This window comes from Chrysemys picta, chromosome 4, assembly GCF_011386835.1.
Source record: "Chrysemys picta bellii isolate R12L10 chromosome 4, ASM1138683v2, whole genome shotgun sequence".
Lineage (NCBI taxonomy): Eukaryota > Metazoa > Chordata > Testudines > Emydidae > Chrysemys > Chrysemys picta.
The window spans coordinates 47,185,292-47,205,554 of NC_088794.1; the positions used below are offsets into that span (position 1 = coordinate 47,185,292).

The 20,263-nt window shown below is 41.9% G+C and overlaps 1 protein-coding gene across 2 annotated transcripts; it reads left to right on the forward strand.

Moving 5' to 3' along the window:
- Positions 1–2,008: 2,008 nt before the first annotated feature.
- Positions 2,009–18,906, forward strand: WEE1 (WEE1 G2 checkpoint kinase). Of its 2 annotated transcripts, none has more exons than XM_005291693.5 (11): positions 2,009–2,803; positions 7,861–8,069; positions 8,753–8,819; positions 8,904–9,076; positions 10,329–10,450; positions 12,107–12,253; positions 12,653–12,748; positions 12,839–12,924; positions 13,179–13,349; positions 13,438–13,583; positions 17,523–18,906. In XM_005291693.5, the coding sequence occupies exons 1-11, from the start codon at positions 2,279–2,281 to the stop codon at positions 17,671–17,673; spliced, it is 1,893 nt and encodes a 630-aa protein (XP_005291750.1). In that variant the 5' UTR covers positions 2,009–2,278; the 3' UTR covers positions 17,674–18,906. The 2 variants fall into 2 exon arrangements, with proteins under 2 accessions (XP_005291750.1, XP_065450876.1); XM_065594804.1 differs by lacking the exon at positions 2,009–2,803 and adding an exon at positions 2,968–3,118.
- Positions 18,907–20,263: the final 1,357 nt, after the last annotated feature.

Sequence of the window (20,263 nt, forward strand, 5' to 3'; positions counted from 1 at the left end):
AAAGTAATTTGCATTTCTTTAAATGGTTAAGCTTAAATACTTTAAAAAAAATGGATTTTTTTTTAATTGGGCTAAGAGCCACCAGCCCTCCATTATGCATCTCTAAAGAGCAAAATAGGGCACAAGCCTAGCACTTTCCCTCCGATAGGCATCCTTCATTCAAAGGTTTACTTATGCCACAAGTGGAAATGGGTTGAGCGGCTCTGCTGTATTGCCAGTCTCAAATGTTCAAAATTCATGAATCAGGTGTCAAATATCATGAGAATAGTTTACAAATCATTCGTTTAAAAGGGTGCTTCTTTTTACTGCAAACTATTTTTTTTAACATGAGATTGTTACATCTCACTTGCTCTCAGACCATTCTCTAGTTTCACATCTTGTCTCATAGGACCATAAAACTGTTTGAGTATTTAACAGATTATGTCTATTCCACTTGCACTTAAGCACTCTACCATTTTGCACAGCTGAACATCTAGCAATTATGGTTTTTTTAATGTGGGGCATTTTGCTATAAAACAATAAATATACTTACTCTGTGCTGAAACTAAAAAAAAAAAACAAACACTTTACTTCTGGACCTGAAATCCCCATCACAAAAATTAGCAATGTATATGTCAACCAAATATACATATCTTGGGCATAGGGTGACCAGATGTCCTGATTTTACAAGGACAGTCCCGATTTTGGGGTCTTTTTCTTATATAGGCTCCTATCCTATTACCCTCCACCCCCCTTCCGATTTTTCACATTTGCTGTCTGGTCACCCTACTTGGGCGGGAACTAGTATATTGGATTTGTTGATTTCGAGTGTTAGTAGAAAAGATGATCTAGCGTCAATGTTCCGTTTCTTTTTCTAGTATTAACAGATCTCCCAAGATAAGAGAAGCATTTTTTTTAAAAATCTGCTTAGATTTTAGCCTTCTCAACCCTGCCATTCTTTACAAGCAATCTCGTAGTGATAGACTTTAAACGAAGAATTAAGGGGGCTCATACACTGTCTTTGTTCTTAAGGAGGCAGAGATGAAACTCCCCGCCGCTAACGGCAATCAGCAAAGTGGCATTTTACACTGGTGGGGAGTCTGTTGTACTTCGACTTATGATCGTGCCACGTGTGCATAGAGCTGAAAAGCTCACTTGGAAGCGATCTCTAGAAAAGGAGAGTGAGCAATCAGTTTTTTTGTTTGCCCTCCCGTGAGACATGCAGGTTTGGCCGGCTGGAGGCGACTCCTACCAGAGTGTGCGCATCTCGTCTCCTCCTTGCAACTGCGACGGACTCAACCCACTGCAGTGCAAACGGATTCCTTTAAACGGGGCGCCAGGGGAGGAGGGCATAGCACAGCAGCACGTAACGCCTCTGCTTACAGTGGCACCACCGCAATGAACTGTGTGCAGCGGGGTTAGTGGCGTGAAGGCGGCCGGCCTGGGCTGTGCCCCGCCTCCAGCGCGAGAGCAGAGCTGCTTTCCGCTCCCTGCCTGCTACGTGTTGTTCAGTTAAAGGGACAGTTCCCGCTTGATGCGCGGGGTTGTGAGATGGGAGAACTGGCGCAGGGGGAGCACGGCAGCCTGCCCGGCCACCCTGCGCTCCCACGCCCGGCAACAAGCCCCTTTCCTACAGGCGCCTGGAGGGAACGGTGCCGCCCGGCGAGGGGCCCGCCCCTCTCTCCTCCCGCAGCGGTTGAGCGGGGATGGTGCGGTCGGAGGAGCAGCTCTGGTGACGCGGTACCGGGTCAGACCGCTGTTCGCTCTACCCCAGAGCCACCTCCGCCCGCTGCGGCACCCCCGCCTCCAGCCGCCCCCTGGAGCGCCTCCGTGCCCGCGCAGCCACCCCCTAACCTCCCTAGTCTCCACCCCACACTCCCAACGGAAGGAGACTTCTCCAGCCCCGCCCTTTCCAGCTCCCTATTCGCGCCAAACGAACGTATGACGTATTTTCTGCGTGGCCCGGCCTCCATCTTCCTTGTTTTCAAACTGAGTGGGCGTGTGTGATTGGCTGGCGTAGGGGCCACGAGACTAACGGTCGCGGGAAAGCCGCGGAGTCTGAACGGCAAGAGCTGGGCTACCCTGGGCAGCGCTAGCGAGTGGGTCCGCGCGGAGCCTGAATTGCTACGGGGCCAGGAGTGGCGCCTACTCAGCGCCGATAGTGGCAGAGCCGGGGAGCGGCCAGCGCGGGGCCTGCGGCGTGGGAGCGGCCGGTAGGGAGCCAGGGTGTCGGGGAGCGCGTCTCCCCGTGAGCGGGGCCCGTACGGAGCTGGGAGCGGCCCGGAGCCGTGGTCCCGCCATGAGCTCTGTGAGCCGGCTGGCTGCGCCGCGGCGCCTCTCGGTCCGGCCGGTGGACGCCCCGATCCGGCAGAAGCTGCTGTTCCCAGCCGGCAGCGACGAGGACGACGACGAGGAGGAAGGGGGTAGCAGCGGCAACAGCACCGGCGAGGACTCAGCCTTCCAGGAGGCGGACTCGCCACTCTCGGCAGCCCGCACCCCGGCGCGGGGCGAGCCGCCGCCGCTGGAAGAGGAGGAGATGGAGCCGGCGGTGTCCGCGCTGCCCGGGGATGAGGAGGACTCATGGGAGGAGGAGGGCTTCGGCTCGTCCCCGGTCAAGTCGCCCGGAGCCTACTTCATGGCTGGCTCGCCCTCGCCGCCACTCAAGGGCCGCCGGTGTTGCGGGGAGTCGCCGACGCATTTCACTGCAGGCGGGTACCGGGTCCGCAGCGAGGAGCCCCGCTCCCCCCTGCCCGAGTGCCCCGGCACCCCGCCCCACAAGACTTTCCGCAAGTTGCGCCTCTTCGACACACCGCACACGCCCAAGGTGAGGGCTTGGGGTGGGGATGGTGCCCTGCGGAGCGGCCGGGGTTGGGACTGCTCGTGGCACAGCTCCCCTTTGGTTCTTGGTCCCTTGAAGGGCGGCTGGTTGTAACTTGTAGCACGTGTGTGCCCCGTGCTCCAACACAGGGCGTGGCGCGGCCTGTGCATAAGATTCCCGGAGAGGCTGCCTGCAGTTCTGGGACTCTCCTGGTCCCCCAGCCCGTCAAATCAGTGTACACATAGGGTTCCCCACGCCCTTTCTTGTGGGGAAGGTCTGCAGTATCCATCTCCTTGCTTGTGGTGTCTGTACGATGTGGGGGTAGGTTAATGAGGGGCCTGGCTTTGTGGCTCTTTGTACAGCAGGGGTGGCCCTCCAGGTCCCGCCGGGGAGTAGGATTCGGGGCTTGCCCTGTTGCAGCCAGGGAGTGGGGTCGGGGCTTGCCCCGCTCTGCGTGTGCCATGCTTCTGCATGGCTCCTGGAAGCAGCAGCATGGCTCCCCTCCATCTCCTATGCGAAGGAGCAGCCAGGGCCTCTGCATGCTGCCCCAAGCACTGCCCCTGCAGTTCCCATTTCCTAGACCCATGGCGTGGGGCGATCCTGGAACCAGGGCCAATGGGAGCTGCAGGGGTGGTGCCTGCAGATGGGCATAGAATATGGAGGGGGGACATGCCGCTGCTTCCGGGAGCTGCTTGAGGTAAGCGCCACCCGGGGCCTGCACCCCTGATCTTCCCTCCCTCTGAACCCCTCAGTCCCAGCCTGGAGCACTCTCCTGCACCCCAAACTGCTCATCCCCCCCACCCCAGAGCCTGCATCCCCAGCCAGAGCTTTCACCCCCCACCCATGCACCCCAATCCTCTGCCCCAGCCCAGAACCCTCTCCCATAACCTGAGCTCCTTGTTTTTGGCCCTACCCTGGAGCCCTCGCCCCCTCCCGCACCCCAATCTCATGAGCATTTATGGCCCACCATACAATTTCCATACCCAGATGTGGCCTTTGGGCCAGAAAATTTGCCCACCCCTGCAGTAGGCAGACCGTGGGCATGATTGCCAGATGCTTTGGAGTGATTGAGTTGTGAAACCTCTTTATTCACTTATCATTGTTGTGGTGTGAAAAAATGTTTCTCTAGAGTCTGGATCTTGACTATACCTTGACCAAGAAATTTGGGTCTTGTATTATAGTAAGGATTCCTGCCTACTGTGGGCTAGAACCAGCCCACCTGCGGGAGAGAAAATACACTAGGGCACTAGAACTCTGTTTACTGGAAGAGCAATGTTATTGGCAGGCACAAAATGTTGGATGTCAGGACGGTGGTGGGTTAGAAGTATTAATAGATTTGCATTACACTTCCACTTATTTCAAATTTGTTTGGTAGATTTGCAATAAGGACTAACAATACTCACTACAGAGATAAGGTGGGCAAGGTAATATCCTTTATTGGACCAGCTTCTGTTGGTGAGAGAGAGAGACGCTTTCTAGACACACAGAGCTCCTCTTCAGGTCTGGGAAAGGTACTCTGAGCTAAATGCAAAATGGAAAGGATTGTTCTGCTACTCTGAAACCTTCTAAAGAACTATTCTACCTTGAATATGAGTTAACTACTTAAAGTTAAACAATCCTTTCCACCACCTTGCATTCAGCTGTGATGCTCAGAGTCCCTTTCCCAGACCTGAAGAGGAGTTCTGTGTAGCTGGAAAGCTTGGTGTCTCTCACCAACAAAAGTTAGTTCAATAAAAGTCACCTCACCTACCTTTCTCTCTAATATCCTGGGACAGACATGGCTACAACCACTCTGTATAATATAGTTGGTGTAAGGGTAATGATAGGTCTGTTTTCTTTTAAGTGTAACGAGTGAACTGGAACAGAAAACGGTGCTTTACAAACTCTTCCAGCAGCATCTGGCTCCTTAAATATAGAACTGCACCAACAGAGGATAGCTGATGTAACTTGACAGGGAACCTAAACACAAACAAACAAAACATAATACCCCATTTCATTCCTCTGTGCCTGGTATTAAAAACAAAGTTAACATGTGTGTTTCCAGTGCCACTGCCCATTCTAGAGCAATCATTACATAACATACTTGGTTTGCCTGTAACAAAAAAAAGTTGGCATCTTTTGCAGGTCCTGCCCACGAATTGTCCGTTAAGATTATGTAACAGATTAATCTGGTCTGTTTGGTACTTTTTTAAACTCATATTTTAAAGTAGGTGATCAGCCTGTTGGTTTGCCACTATTTTATTAAACATCAGAAGAGTTTTCCAGTCTCACTTTTTGATCTTAAAATTGTAGTTCAGTAATTGGATTTTGTCAGCTTACTTTGATTACATTGTCATTGTAAATATGTATGAGCTGTTAAATGGACCCAGTTTAATCCAATGTGGATATTTTTAAAAAATAGGTTTTGTAAAACAAGTTCTAGGAGTAATAGGCATATTTACAGTTCTTCTAAACACTGCAGTGGACATATATTTTGAAGTGACACTCAACTTTTCAGTCATGGTTGTCTGAATTTTATCTGTTGATGTGTTTAAATATTCTATCAGTTTGTCTGCATGTTTGTTTGATAGCACCATGTAGTTTTTCCATTGTTTCTGTTTTGTGGGTATTTGACACCTGAGCAAAACTTTGTTTGGGGGGGGGTGAGGAGGGAAGACACAGAACTTATAAACTGCAAATGGCTAGAGGGACTTGGGACTAATGAAATATGATCAGTTTCAAAAGAATATGTAAACTGTTTCATACTTTTAAAATAATTATTCCCATGCCAGACTTCCAAACCAGCTGTTGCTGCTTGAATACATGGAAATTCGAAAACTGTATTTATTTGGAAATATACTATATAAGTATGGAATTGGCTAGTCTTGTGCTAGTCTTGTGCTGAAAACTAATGTATGTAAGTAATTAAAAGTAAATAGTCTTACTTGATTTATTAATTATTGATAAAAGTACACTTGGAAAAATACTTTTAATCTGAAAATGTTTCTAATGGTAACAGTAGATTGATCAATCATGTAATTCATGTGATTACATAGCATGCAGGTGTGACTTAAGTGTCAATGCTTGCTTGTATCAAATACAACAGGAAACATGCTTTGTGGGTGGTATATGCCATTGAACTCTGACGTATTTGAAAACTCAGAATGAGAGAGAGTAAGAAAGCATGTGCCTGCCCAGGGCAATTAGGGATTGCAGGTTATGACAGGCGCTGGATGAAGCCCTGGCAGCTTGGCTATAACCTGTTGTCCAGTCTTTCATTTTCCCACCTCTCCCCTCCAAAGGAGGCTTGAAGAATATATTTGACTGGCAGATTGCCCTTGGCTTCCAGAAATAGTAGGTTTGGGGTTATGGAGAGAGTGGTTTTACTTCATTTTCAATAGGTGACCTTTCTTCACTGTGAAAACCTCTCTTGGATTGAAGTAAATTCTGTTACAGTATCTGTATAATATGAACTTTTCAATTCTGAATATTGAGAGGATACCCATATATTTTGTGCATTTCTAGTGCCCCATCAGTGTGGAACTGAGCACTAGTACTGCTAATCTTCTATTTACAGGGACTAACTTTTTTATAGAATGTAGAAGAATGAGAATTTTATAGGCAAGTCATAACAAGGCTTTATTGTGCTGCTGCGTAGCTGAGCCAATAATGTGTGGTAATTTAGTGTTTAGTGGCTCAGAGTTCGGCGTGTTTATATGTAGTCATGCTTCATGGTCTTTGTGTTGAAAGAGAATTGTGTTAATTGTTCCATCCTTATGTATGGTCTTTTCCTGACTAAAAAGTGGTCACTTTTTCTTGCCAGACTTTTTAAAAAAATGATTAAAATGTTAGTGTTTATCTTTATTCTGGCAATTGCTATGTCAGTACGAAAGCTTAAAAATTCATACCCAAGTAATTTACATTGGACAAATTCATTCCTATTAAGCAGCTGTTATGCTAATTTTATGCTGATTAAAAAGTAGTCATCATTAATAATAACTTTCTGGAAAACATAGCCAAACGTGCCAGTTATGAGTAGGGCCCTACCAAATTCACAGTCAATTTTGGTCAATTTCACAGTCCTAAGATTTATATATATAAAAAATATATATTCAGGGCTTCAGATACTTAAATCTGAAATAACTGGGGGGGAGCCTCACCCAAAAAGGGATCATGGGGGGAGGGGGTGTGGTCACAGTTTTGCCACCCTTCTGTGCTTCTGCTGGTGGTGGCACTGTCTTCAGAGCTGGGTGGCCGGTGAACAGTGGCTGCTGGCCAGGCGCCCAGCTCTGAAGGCAGCATTGCCACCAGCAGTAGCGTGGAAGAGAGTTAGCATGGTATGGGAGGACCTTGGGGTGGAGGGAGGGCAGGACCGGCCTTACGGGTGGGCGACCACCCTAGGTGCTGTGATTGTGGGAGAGGTGTCTGTGGTCACACACCCACCTCCACACACAGCAGCCAAAAGCCCCTTTAATTCCTGAGTGCCAGAGTGATGAGCATGGAGCCAGGGATGGGCAGGGCTGGTGGTGCCCTGGCCGAGGGCTCCTACTGTATGCCAGGCTCCAGCTGCTGGTCCTGGCTGGGTTGGTGAGGGAAGGGATTTCCTTTTCTCTCGCATGGGCTACTTCCTGGGCTGGGTCAGACCCATCTCCAGGAACTTCCCCTAGCTCCAGGAAGCTCTGTGGCTGCTGACTGGGACCCCAGCTCTGAAGGCAGTGCTGCCACCAGCAGCAGTTCAGACATGATATGGTATTGGCACCTTTACTTCTGCACTGCTGCTGGCTGTGATGCTGCCTTCAGAGCTGGATGGGAGGCCAGCATATGCCGCTCTCCAGCTGCCCAGCTCTGAAGACAGCGCAGAAGTAAAGGTGGCAATACTGCGACACCCTCCTTCCCCATAGCCTTGCGATCCCCAGTTTGAGAAATGCTAGTCTTCCCTGTGAAATCTGTATAGGATAAAAGACCAGATTTCATGTGGGGAGACCAGATTTCACAGTCCGTGACATGTTTTTCATGGCTGTGAATTTGGTAGGGTCCTAGTTATGAGTATCTAAAGTATTGATGAGCCTTTCTGTTTTTTGTAGAGTTTGCTTTCCAAAGCTCAAGGAATGGGCTCCAGTTCTGTTAAACTCCGTGTAGGATCCCTCTTCATGAATGTTGGGAAGTCAGAAAAGCGGGATGCTGTTATGAGACGGACACCTCATGTGAACATTAATCCCTTTACTCCAGACTCGCTGTTCCTTCAGACTTCATCTGGACAGTGTCGTAGAAGAAAGAGAACACATTGGAATGAGTGAGTAACTCATACTTCTTTATCAATCTTATTTTAAACCATTTTTAGTTGTTTAAAAAAATATTGTATTGCTATATTTCCTCGGAAATCTCTTGTTAATTATTTCCCTAAAATCAACAGATGCAAAATGTACATTCTGGTTTTAATAGCAATATGTATCTTCAAGGTGAATGACACCCAGAAATATATTTTCTGGGTTGCGGTAGGGTACAGTGTGATGTGCATGACCATAATCTGCAGTGGGATTTTTGTCCGATGGAAGGTAAAATCGGTTTAGTGAATCCTTGGATTAGGAGAAGAATTAATAGGTAAACCATATTGTCCAGACATGGATTTGAGTTGGGATGGGAAACCAGCAACTGGACAAAGAATCAAGTAGTAATGGTTGTCTTGATTCTGCTAGATAGAAACCAGAAAGGGAGGTGATAGTGTGGACATTTAGCAGTGGGCATCAGCTGCAGCAGTTGTTAATTTCCTAGAAACAACAGGAAAATATATGCAAGAGAGCTAAATTTTGTAGGTGGGTATTACCTTGTGTGATTTCACATTCCAGACTTTTTGGTTTGGTTTTCCATTAGCTTGGCTTTGGTAGAATGTAAGAATTGGAGTTCTTATTGTCTGTCTTTAAGATCATCAAGACTTATTTATTCAATACATGAACATATTATGAATGTAACTTTCAGCTCTTGTGGGGAGGACATGGAAGCAAGTGACGGAGAGCTTGAAGATGAAACTATCAGACCTGCCAAGGTACCACACTTATTGCTTTGTGTTTAATTAGTAGTGTGTATTTGCAAACCTAAGTCTTACTTTTCCCCTTTTAAATCACTGCAGCGGATCACAATAACAGAAAGTAATATGAAGTCACGGTATGAAACAGAATTTCATGAATTGGAGAAGATTGGGTCTGGAGAATTTGGTTCCGTGTTTAAATGTGTAAAAAGGCTTGATGGCTGTATCTATGCTATAAAACGGTCCAAGAAGCCCTTAGCTGGCTCAGTTGATGAGTAAGTATGTGTTGTTTTACTAAAAGCTAGATACTAATTCTTGGTTGCCTTTTTACTTTTTTGCTTCTCCCACATGAGGTGTTCCAATGTACGCATTAAAATGAGACTTAAGTTTGCAAGTGTTTATCTGCTTTACAGCTAGTACCTTAAAATAGAAATCTAAAACTTACTTTTCATCAGCCTTTCTGAAGTTAAAGGGTAGTATCGTGGTTTATGTGAAGTGGGAAGAGAGATTTGGGTTCTGTTCCCAGCTCTGCCACAGGCATCCTGTATGATCTTGAGCGAATCGCTCTAGTCATCTGTAAAGTAGGGATAATACTTCCTTCCATTAATGGTACATATGTTACACTGATGTCTGTAAAGCCCTTTGTGATCCCTGCTGGGAAAGGCTTCACATAAGTGCAAAATGTTAAGTATTGCTCCATGTCCAGTTTGAGTGAAGGATAAAGTCGTTAAGCAGGCCAGTTTCTTTTCTTGTGCACTTGCACAATGCTGTTTAGTTTACAACACTCCAAGGGAATGCTTAAATCCAAAATACTGAAGTCTTTGTGAACAAACGCTACCATAATTTATGTTTCAATCTTAACTCTTTCATCTAATGCATAAATGTTTAGTTCCCTTTTAAACTTTCAACCAAAAGAAGGGATCCACAATTGTATCATCAGGAGCCTTTTCTGAAACTGTTCAATGGTAGGCCTTTAGAAATGATGTCAATGGTGCTTTAAAAGCATAGTTAATTTGCAGCCCCTTCTTCCAGACTCTCTAGTCTCTACTGGTGGCGAAGGCTCAGTTGCTCTTGAAGTGGAGCCATACAACCTGATCTACAACAAAAGCTTGTATTTTACCAGTGGTTTAATCTTTTTATAGTATAATATAAATTATTTTAAAACTTAAATACACAATCACTGACATCACTGCAAATGTAACTTCAGATACTTCCCAGTTAAATCTGTAAAAGACATCAGCCTTAAGTTTATAATAGCAAGATGAATTGTTTCTTCCATTCACTGGTGAATGGTGTTAGATCAGTTGCTTGATAACAAAGCAGTATTGACAGATGAATACCCGTTTTTCAGGCTCAGTGTTAACATGGCTACTGCCTTAAAGACATGTGACCACTATATAAAGTGTGTGTGTGTGTGTGTGTGAACTTCCAGCAGACCTAAAGTTAGATATTCTGAAATAAACTTAGACTATCACTAAATATTTGTGGTGGTTTTTGTTTTGTTTTTTGTTTTGTTTTTTATAATAGGCAGAACGCTTTAAGAGAGGTCTATGCACATGCAGTTTTGGGGCAGCATTCTCATGTAGTCAGATACTACTCTGCCTGGGCAGAAGATGATCACATGCTTATACAGAATGAGTATTGTAATGGTAAGAAAAACCTGTTATCAGTCACTTTGCTATGAACCGTAGGTCTTCTAAAGTTGCCTGTAGGGTTTGAACTGGCAGGTCTCTCGTGGGCATTAGCCTGGGGTGGATGGCACTGGTTGGTTGTAAGAGATACTCTTTTCTAAATGTGGAAGAGATGAATTACATGTATGTGCAGTCCCTTTTGAAGGAGAGAGCATTTTATATCGCTAAAAACCAAATCACTAAATTTGATCAAACAAAGTACGCCAATAAAACAAAACTCTCTAAAAGGGAGGACACAGCAAAAGGTTCTCCCCTTGCACATAACAATTTGGTGAGCCATGGGGCTGTTTGACTACTCCCTGGTTGACAAAGTAAATATTGCAGTGCATAGAAACCATTTTTTCCAAGCAAATTCATGCATTACTTATGGGGAAAACTTTTTTTTTTGTAATTTACTTTGGACATTTATACCACTAGGCCCATACAGGCTGAAGCACAATAAAACAATTATGCTGCTACTAAACTAAAAAGAAAATCCCTCTTCCCCTATCAGAATTCCTGTCCCCCTTTATTTAAGGGGCAGGTGAAAAACAGGTGTTTTGTGGTCGCCCCCCTCCCTTTTCCACCATTTTAATTTAATAACTCAGCCTTCATCGGGATCAGCAGCTGTGTCAAAGTCACTAGAAGTGACTTTAATTTTAAACTAACTTTCTGTATTGCTTTTCATGTTAATATTAGAAAGTACGTTGACTCTGAAATATTACTTGTGTATAAAGATTTGAGGAATATTCCTGTAATAAATTATTTTGGGACCATGAGTAAATCACTTAATTTCTGTTTCCCATTTTATAGATGGGGGTGGGAGAGAGAGTTCTTCGACAAGTGCTGCTAGTGCAAAGTGTATTAATCTTCCACTTACAAAAGCAGTAGAGAGAGCTTTTTTTGGGCTCAGTGCCATGTGCTAACCTAAATGTGAAAAAGCCAACTTAAAGAACTTTATCAGGAAAATTCTGTCTTACCAAAGTCCCTTAGATGGGTTTAAAACAAAAAATTAGATTAAATGACTCCATGTAAAGAAAAAGTGGACTGCGTCCAAGAAAGGTCATGCTTAAGGAGGACATGCTCAGTTCTCCTTATTTGAATTTTCTACTGTTCCTCTGTGGGTCGTCTCACCAGCACAGACTAAATCTATACCTTTGTGGTTTAGGGTTAGATATTCAGTGCCTTTTGGTTTTCCTTTTGCATAGAACTCTTGCCCTCTCTGTAGCGTACATTCTAGTCCCAAAACAGGAGGTTCCAAAAATTGAGGCTTTCACCACAATATTAACATGGCCATATCTTTCCAAGCTCTTATGCTGTAGAAAACATTCTAATACAGATTATATGGGTAACATGGCCTCCAATTCATGGATGTTTAGAACAGATTCTTCACACTTGGGATCCCAAGGCAACTACAGTGATTGCCTACATTACTTTACATGTATTTCAATGTAGAAGCTGGGAATAAGGGGAAAGAGGTATACCATGTGACCATCCAGCTCTCTCTAGACCACCAGCAATATTCAGTGGTCCACGAACCACGTTTTGGGAATCTCTGCTATATGGGAAACCTTATTCATTTTACATAAAACCCTTGTGGAAGAAGGTAGCTGACATATTTTGGCTTTGTTTTAGGTGGCAGTTTAGCTGATGCCATAAGTGAAAACTACAGAAATATGCGCTATTTTACTGAACCCGAGCTGAAAGATCTGTTACTTCAGGTGGCTCGTGGCTTAAAGTATATTCATTCAATGTCATTGGTACACATGGATATAAAGCCTAGTAAGTATATAAACTACTGTACTCTATTGAAGTTATATTTACAATTTCTTTAGATGGTTTAGTCTGTCGCAGAAAAATAAGCAGTCAGCCACACCTCAATAACTGTAAATTCTTTGTTCTGTTGCTACTCAGACCATCTGAGAGATCAATTTTAAAATTGGCTAGCATAATTAAAGTTCCTTTAAGTTTATCTTGCATCATTTCTGTGGAACCAAGTTTGTTGACTTGCCAAAAAATTGGCTTCTGTCCCATGAGGTGGTTTCTGCTTTCTAGTTTGTCTTACTCTAGGGAATGGTATATAATGAAACCAGTTTCTTTATAAATACAGTTGTCTGAGAAATCAGACGAGGTAAAACTTAGATCTAGAATTGTGTTCCTTACAATTCTTCTTCTTTGCAGGTAATATCTTCATATCTAGGACATCCGTTCCAAGTATGACATCTGAGGAAGGTGATGATGATGACTGGTCTTCTGACAAAGTTGTATTTAAAATAGGTACGGAAAATGCTGCATGCTTAAAGATCAGATGATATAATTGATTTGGTTTCTGAAAAATAACTTTTTCCCCTTAACTATTCCTTGTAGGTGATCTTGGTCATGTAACTAGAGTATCTAGTCCACAAGTAGAGGAAGGAGATAGCCGTTTTCTTGCAAATGAAGTTTTACAAGAGGTAACAGCATTGTTTTGCTAATTGAAGCTAAAATAAGGTTTAAGTCTGCATGATGTCTTTGCAGTTTTTTTTATTTAACCACCCCCAAGTTGAAATAACTATTTCAAAATTGTAAAATATGTGTTGTTCTAAATGGCTTACCTTTTGGTGTGCGAGAAGATAGATACTTCGGATGTCTCCATTTCCAAATCAGTCGACTGTCCAGTTTCTATTCTGGTGTGGGTATTCACAGAGTTTTTTTTTTTTCTTTGCAGAACTATACTCACTTGCCGAAAGCTGATATTTTTGCTCTTGCTCTAACTGTTGTGTGTGCTGCTGGTGCTGAACCACTTCCGACTAATGGAGACCAATGGCATGAAATTCGACGAGGAAAACTGCCTAGAATACCACAAGTTCTTTCTCAAGAATTATTGGAGTTATTAAAAGTAAGAATTGTTGTATGCAAATGGCTCCTTGCTTATTCTGATACTGTAAGTAGTTAGTACTTTTAAACATGACTCTTTTTTCTTCAAGGTTATGATTAGTCCAGATCCAGAGAGAAGACCTACAGCAGTGGCTCTGGGCAAGCATTCAGTGCTGCTGTCTGCTGCCAAAAAGAGTGCAGAGCAACTTCGTATAGAGCTGAATGCTGAGAAGTTCAAAAATTCACTCTTGCAAAAGTGAGTGCAAAGATTCCTTGAATATCAGATATAATTATATTTGTAATAATTTGTGTTTTAGGGTGATGAAATATATACTCATTTCAAATTTTAAGATTACTAAAGATAGGTCATAAGAGCACAGTAACTGTACTTGCACTAAACCTAAGTCTACTCTTAGAGCTTTTAAGGAAACTCTAAGGGGCCAAATATACCATAGAAACCTGAGAACAATAGCAATGTTTGCATAACATCTAAACAAACTAATTGTTTTTTAAAGAAAAATTTCCTTTGCAATATTTTGATCATTGCAGTATTGCGAATCAACATAAGACACTTCATTTGTTTTGTTTTTCACCGATGTAAATGGCATGAATAGTGAATAGCACATTGGGCAATTGTAATAATCAAAGGGTTTTAATAAGGTAGGTGTGTGTGTAAGTGTGACTTAGAAACTGAGATTCCCTTTAGGAAGAGTATTAACCTCCTTAATCCCTTTGAGCTGGCTGTTAGGTCATTCTCTAAATTATAGGCAGGAGATGGAAGAATTATGGTGATTGTCAGCATTTGAACCTCTTATTTCTTTAATTTTGTGCGTCTTTGTGCCTAATGGCTGGAAAGCGTAAGGTTTGAGGTATTGTTGAGTTTCTGTACATCATTTGTGATTAACAGATGCCCTTAGTCATTTTTTCCCATGCCTTCCATTTTCCATGCCTTCCGCCATTCCCTCTTGCAGTTTTTCCTCTAGCCTTTGCTATAGCTGGTACAGCTAGAGGCAGACTTGATCTTTTGGTTGGTTACACTCATACAGTCTCCTGATGAATGACTCTGACTGCAGAAAGGAGGAAATAAATCTAGCAATCTGCAGGCTTTTATTGAAAGACATTCTGAGCACTGAGACTCCCCACTTGCCTGTATGCATGAAAGAGGAGGTGTTCCAAAGTTCTCTAAGTATTATCAGTAATGGGAAATATTAGTTGTCTTTCACATCCTTCCCTCACCCTTCCTGGATGCAACTTTTTTTCTTTTTTTTTTCTTTTTAAGTCCTATGGTGTCCTTGATATTCTTTAAAGGTTTATCTCAATGTTGACATAGCCATGACAAAATAACTAATAGCTATTGCAAGTATTGACATGAAGTCTGTGTATGCTGTACATGGCTGCTCCCTCTGCTGCATGTAAGAACTCATCTATCCGCTAAATGCTACATTGTCCTTTAGGATGTCCTGGATCAAAGGTACACCTCTACCCCAATATCACGATGTTCTTGGGAGCCAAAAAATCTTACCGCGTTATAGGTGAAACCGCGTTATATTGAACTTGCTTTGATCCACCGGAGTGCGCAGCCCAGAGCACTGCTTTACCACGTTATATTCAAATTCGTGTTATATCAGGTCGCGTTAGATCGGGGTAGAGGTGTATATGTCTGAAACAGCAGTCAAAGGGATCTGGCTGCTGAATGTATTCAGTGATCTATTTATAGCTCTTTGTGTCTTTAAGTGGATAAAAGTCAATTGACATAATTTACTTGGACTTTTGGAAAAAACTTTGAACCTTTCATGAAGTTATTTTTTAAAAAGTATTAATGGGGTCAGAGGTAAAATACTGTCATGGAGCAGAAACAAAACAAAGAGTAGGAGTAAATAACTTTTATCATAGTGAAATTTGAACAGTTGGTTCACAATTTCAATATTAAGACTGATGAGCAGCAACTAGTAAGTATATTAAATTGTCTGGAAAAGAGGGTAAACACTGAGGTGCGAAAAATTACATATTTAGGGTAGTTGATACCAGAGAAAACACTGAGGAACTTTAAAGAACTTAACAAAATGAAGTGGATGGATAACACAATGGTATTTGGAATGTAATTTTGACAAACAAGGTAATGCGTGTTGGGAGTCCTAGTCTGAACTACTTGTACACAATACCAGATTACATTAACTAGAACAACTTGGGAGAAACAGTTCAGTCTTGAGGGACAATGTAATGAAAAAAGGAAACAATATCAAGATGTGTAAAAATGGGTGGAGAATAATGGTGCAATTATGTCGTCATATATCATCTGTGGTATGCCCTCTCCTGGAATAATGTGTTCAGTTATTTAGACTTCAAAGTCATAAAGGATCATTACAATCATCTTGTGTGGTCTCCTGTATAATTTGAGCAATAGAACTTTGTGCATCAAGAATATATCTTGTGTTTGAGCTCCAGGAGTTCTCAAACTTCATTGCACCGCCACCCCCTTCTGACAACAAAAATTACTACATGGCCCCAGGAGGGGTGACCGAAGCCTGAGCCTGCCCCAAGCCCTGCCGCCCTCAGGGGGGCAAAGTCTATGCCCAAGGGCTGAAGCCTGAGCCACACCACCCAGGGCTGAAACCTTCGGGCTTTGGCCTGGGGCCGCAGGAAATCTAACACCTGCCCTGGCGACCCCATTAAAACAGGGTCGTGACTCATTTTGGAGTCCTGACCCACTGTTTGAGAATCGCTGAGCTAAGTTCTTTCCACCCTGTCTCAAAGAGGGTATAGCAGAAATAGAGGAGATTCAGCAATGGTTGAAAGTAATGACTAGGGACATGAAAATTTTATATGAAAGATAATGATTAAAAAAAGGAAATAATAAATAGTATAGGAGAAGTAGATGGAACACTGCAATTTTTTTTTCTTGCAATACAATAATATGGGGCTATGCAGCAACACTGATAAAAGTACTTTCACACAATGCACAATTAGCCTGTGGAACTCATTTAGGCTGAGAACATAGCAAGATTTGAAGCGTTGGACATTTTATATGGATAGTGAAAAACATTTGTTACCTTTTTAGGAAGTTGGAAATCTTCATCCTTCATGGCATAGGCCAACCTCTAACTAAGGTAATATAGAATTTTCCCCCCCTATGGTCAGGTTATTCTACAACTACCTACTGTGGGGTGTGTGTGTATATTTTTTTTGTTTAACTTCTTCCAAAGCACTTGGTACTAGTCAGTGTCAGAGATGAGATACTACCAGTCCTATCCAGCATGGCAGTTTTTGCTCTCTCTTCAACTCGGTCTTGCAGCCAACTCAAGTTGGACATGTTAAGCAACCTAGAGATTCAGGATATAGTACCTATATTGGCATATAGATGGAAAAGGACTTTGGTGGCATTCTTGGGCTGTTAGTCACTGATACCATTCTTTTGGGGGGCAGTCTATTGAAAAGAAAACACTTTGTGGTCTGAATTTTCCTGCAGAGGTTTCAAAGGTAGCTTAAAAAGGGAGGCTAGTCTTGAGGATGAAGTCTCTACACTTAGCACTCTAAAAGTTGGCTAGTTGTGGACATTTTAAGGTCAGCTCGTACGGGCAATTAACTACTATTCTGTATTATTTTAAATGGGGTACAAGGAAGAATTAGATACATTCTTTATTCCACCAATCCAATTAACCATCAGTATTATGGGTTTCTTTTGGTTACCTTTTTCCATAGTAAAATTAAGTAATTTGTTCTTAGTTATCATTGGTGACAAACTAGCAGTTGAAATGACACACGTCATTAGATTAATAAAAGGCCCTTATGTTAATTAACTCTATTTAGCTTCTGTGTATGTAGTGGCATTTACTGTCATAGCTATATTTGGGAGTGTTGGCATCTATAAAAATGTGTGTTAAACTGTTTAATAGCTACTGAGTTACAGCTGCATATAAATTTAAAAAAAAATCTGTGGGTATTTTATTTGAGCATCAACAATATACGTGGTTCTGGAACTTCCTTCCTGTTTCTCCCTCCAAATAAGAAACTTCAGACATGATACAGAAACTGGATCCTGAACTTTCCTTGTTATCTCCTGAAATGAGTGGAGACATCAACTAGGTGGTTCTGCAAATTGCTTTCATGCTGCCTATGCAAATCCAGATAGGTTTGTGGCCTGAGACTGATCAAGAGTCTTATATTGGATGGACATTTCTTGATTCTTCTCTTTCAGAGAACTGAAGAAGGCACAAATGGCAAAAGCTGCAGCAGAAGAGAGGGCGCTGTTCACTGATCGAATGGCAACTAGATCTACGACACAGAATAGAACATCTCGACTCATCGGAAAGAAAATGAACCGCTCAGTTAGTCTTACTATATACTGAAATATCCATTCCAAAAAAAAAAGAGGAGAGACTATGAAATCTTCTTAGTGGATTGAATTTTTGAGGAGTTGAAGGAAGAATTCAATTTCTGGTTTCTTGCCCAGTCTTCAATCAGTGTCTCTAGTTTTACAGAAATAACTTCTAGGATTTTTAATTGCAATATACAGCTAACTAGCTGTATTAACAATTGAGATATTGGACTCTAATATCTGGTCTATTGAAAATGTTGGATGTTAATCCATAAGCCTTTTAGTTACACTGTTAAATGTTACACCATCCCAGGGTTAACCACTATAGTGGTGTGCTGCTTTTTAGTGTTACTACATTGTAACAAAAGATATTTTCCCTAATAATCTTAAAAGGGCTTTATTGAAATTAGATTGTCCTTGGAACAGGGAAGGAATGCTGAGGAGACTGGTTTAAGGCCATTCAATATACCTGGTGTCAGGAAACTTTTTATTGTGAATTTTACTTGTCTGTTCAACTGGGAGCACTTTGTAGGCATTACTTAAACCATGGATAAATAAGCCTGTGGAAGTATATGCCATGTGAAACTGCTGCTATTTTAGTTTTTTGTCCTTGCTGTAAACTGTAGCATTAAAACAATCATTGTTGTGTTAATAGGCTTTCTGTTAAAACAATTATGTGAAAAATATCTAAGCTGCCTTTAGTGAAAGCCGCATTTTTCTTTAAAGCTAGTGCATTGTGAACTAAATGCACCAATTTTATATTTGAACTTTGTATTAGTGTAGTGCAATTGTTAAATGTCTCAGCTATTAATGTTTTTGTAATTTTTTTAATAAAGTTCTCTGAATGTTGGGGTTTTCCTCTTCTCCCTCCCTTCGGTTTCATGTTTGTATGGCTATTGCATATTTTTGTTGGAGTACCTGTACATAATTGTGCTGTTTAGTGTAAGTATTTTGACTGTTCAATGTTCATGTACATAACTGTTTGATCTTGCTCATAGTATACTATACTAAACTGCAGTCTGGGATGCCAGAAGACTGAATTGAATCTATTCCAGTATAAGTTTTGAACTGAATACAATTTAGCTGTCTAATCGCTTTTTTCTGATACTAGTTAAAAGCTGATAGATATTGCTGAAAATGGAATTTGTTTATTACTGGCATGTCTCTACTCATTAACTTTGATTTAAACAATGTTCCCCATTTGTGTTTCACTTATTTGTATTAGTATTTAATTGGAATATTAAAAGTCAAAGGTTGAGCTTAATACAGTGTCTAATATTTGTTTGGCTTTAAAGTTGTGGAAATAAAATATCTATAATGTAATATATCCTGGCTAGTCCTGATGTGGCCTGCCTACTCCAATGGTTCTGACTCACTTAAGGAGGGCCTATGGCTATGGATGCTTACCACAGGGGAGGAGTAGAGCAATGCTGTCCACCTCTCTGCTACCCACTATAATTTGAGAAATAGCATCTGTAAGCAGTGCAGCCAGGATGGATGGAGAGAGGCTGAGGTGGCTTTTGTAGCTGTGAAGCTGGTCCAAGCAACAAATGTTGAGGTAATTACTTCAATTTTTAAAGAGCTGCTTCTTAGGTGGTAGATCTAGTGGGGTAAGGATGAGAATTGATTAATTAGGGGGGAAGAATGAATGAGAATAATTCAGGTTAATTGGGTGGGGAGAGGGAAGGGTAAGGGAATAGTTGAATGAAAGGTAGGATGGGATTCTTTGTGAGACAGGAGTCTCCATCCCAAGGGGTGTGTGGCAAGGAGGGGAGAGAAGAGGGCATTTTATATGTGTATGGTTAAGGGTAAGGTAATAGGCTTACCATCCCATGCTAAGTCTTTCTGGACAACTCTGAAACTGCCTTAATTTTAAGGAGTTACAGGTGACAATCTTTAACAATCTCATCTATTAGGTGTTTGAGTTAAATAGGTATTAACAAGGAAGAGTTCTTAAATCTGAGAGCAAATTATCTTTATAGAATCAGATTACACAGTCGGAGCAGCAAATGCTTGTATTTATTTAATTGTCTGTACCCTTGTAGGAAAACCAGCATACAGAAATCTTGACTTTCTAATGCAAAGAACAATAAGATGACAAGCCTTTGACAACTTTTGTCATAAAAAGGTACAAACATATATTCATTTTATTTGAATGTAAGAGTAGGACCTGCAAAGTAGAAAAATATCAGCATATATATCCTGGATTACATTAGTGTGTGTGTCTTTAACAAATGAAGCTGTCTTTACAGAGTTTTATACAAAGAGGCACTGTGGTATTGGATTTTAAAACAGAATAGTTAGATTATACACCTTTGCTTTATGCACATTATAATGTTCTGATTATAAAAGTACTTGGAATGAAGATAATATTTTTTTAAATAGTGGCTTGTTGTAAGTGACTAACTTTAAAACAGAATTTTTACATTAGGACAAAAATAGGGTAGTTATTAAAAACAGACATGCAGAAACCAAGAAAACTGAATGCTGGAACCTGGAATATGTAATGGCTTGACATAAGGTAATGTTTGTTTTTGTTTTGAATGTGTTTGGAATATTTTGCTGGCAACAAACAGTGCCGCTCTTCAGAATGATTCATTCGGAGACACTTAAGGAAGGAA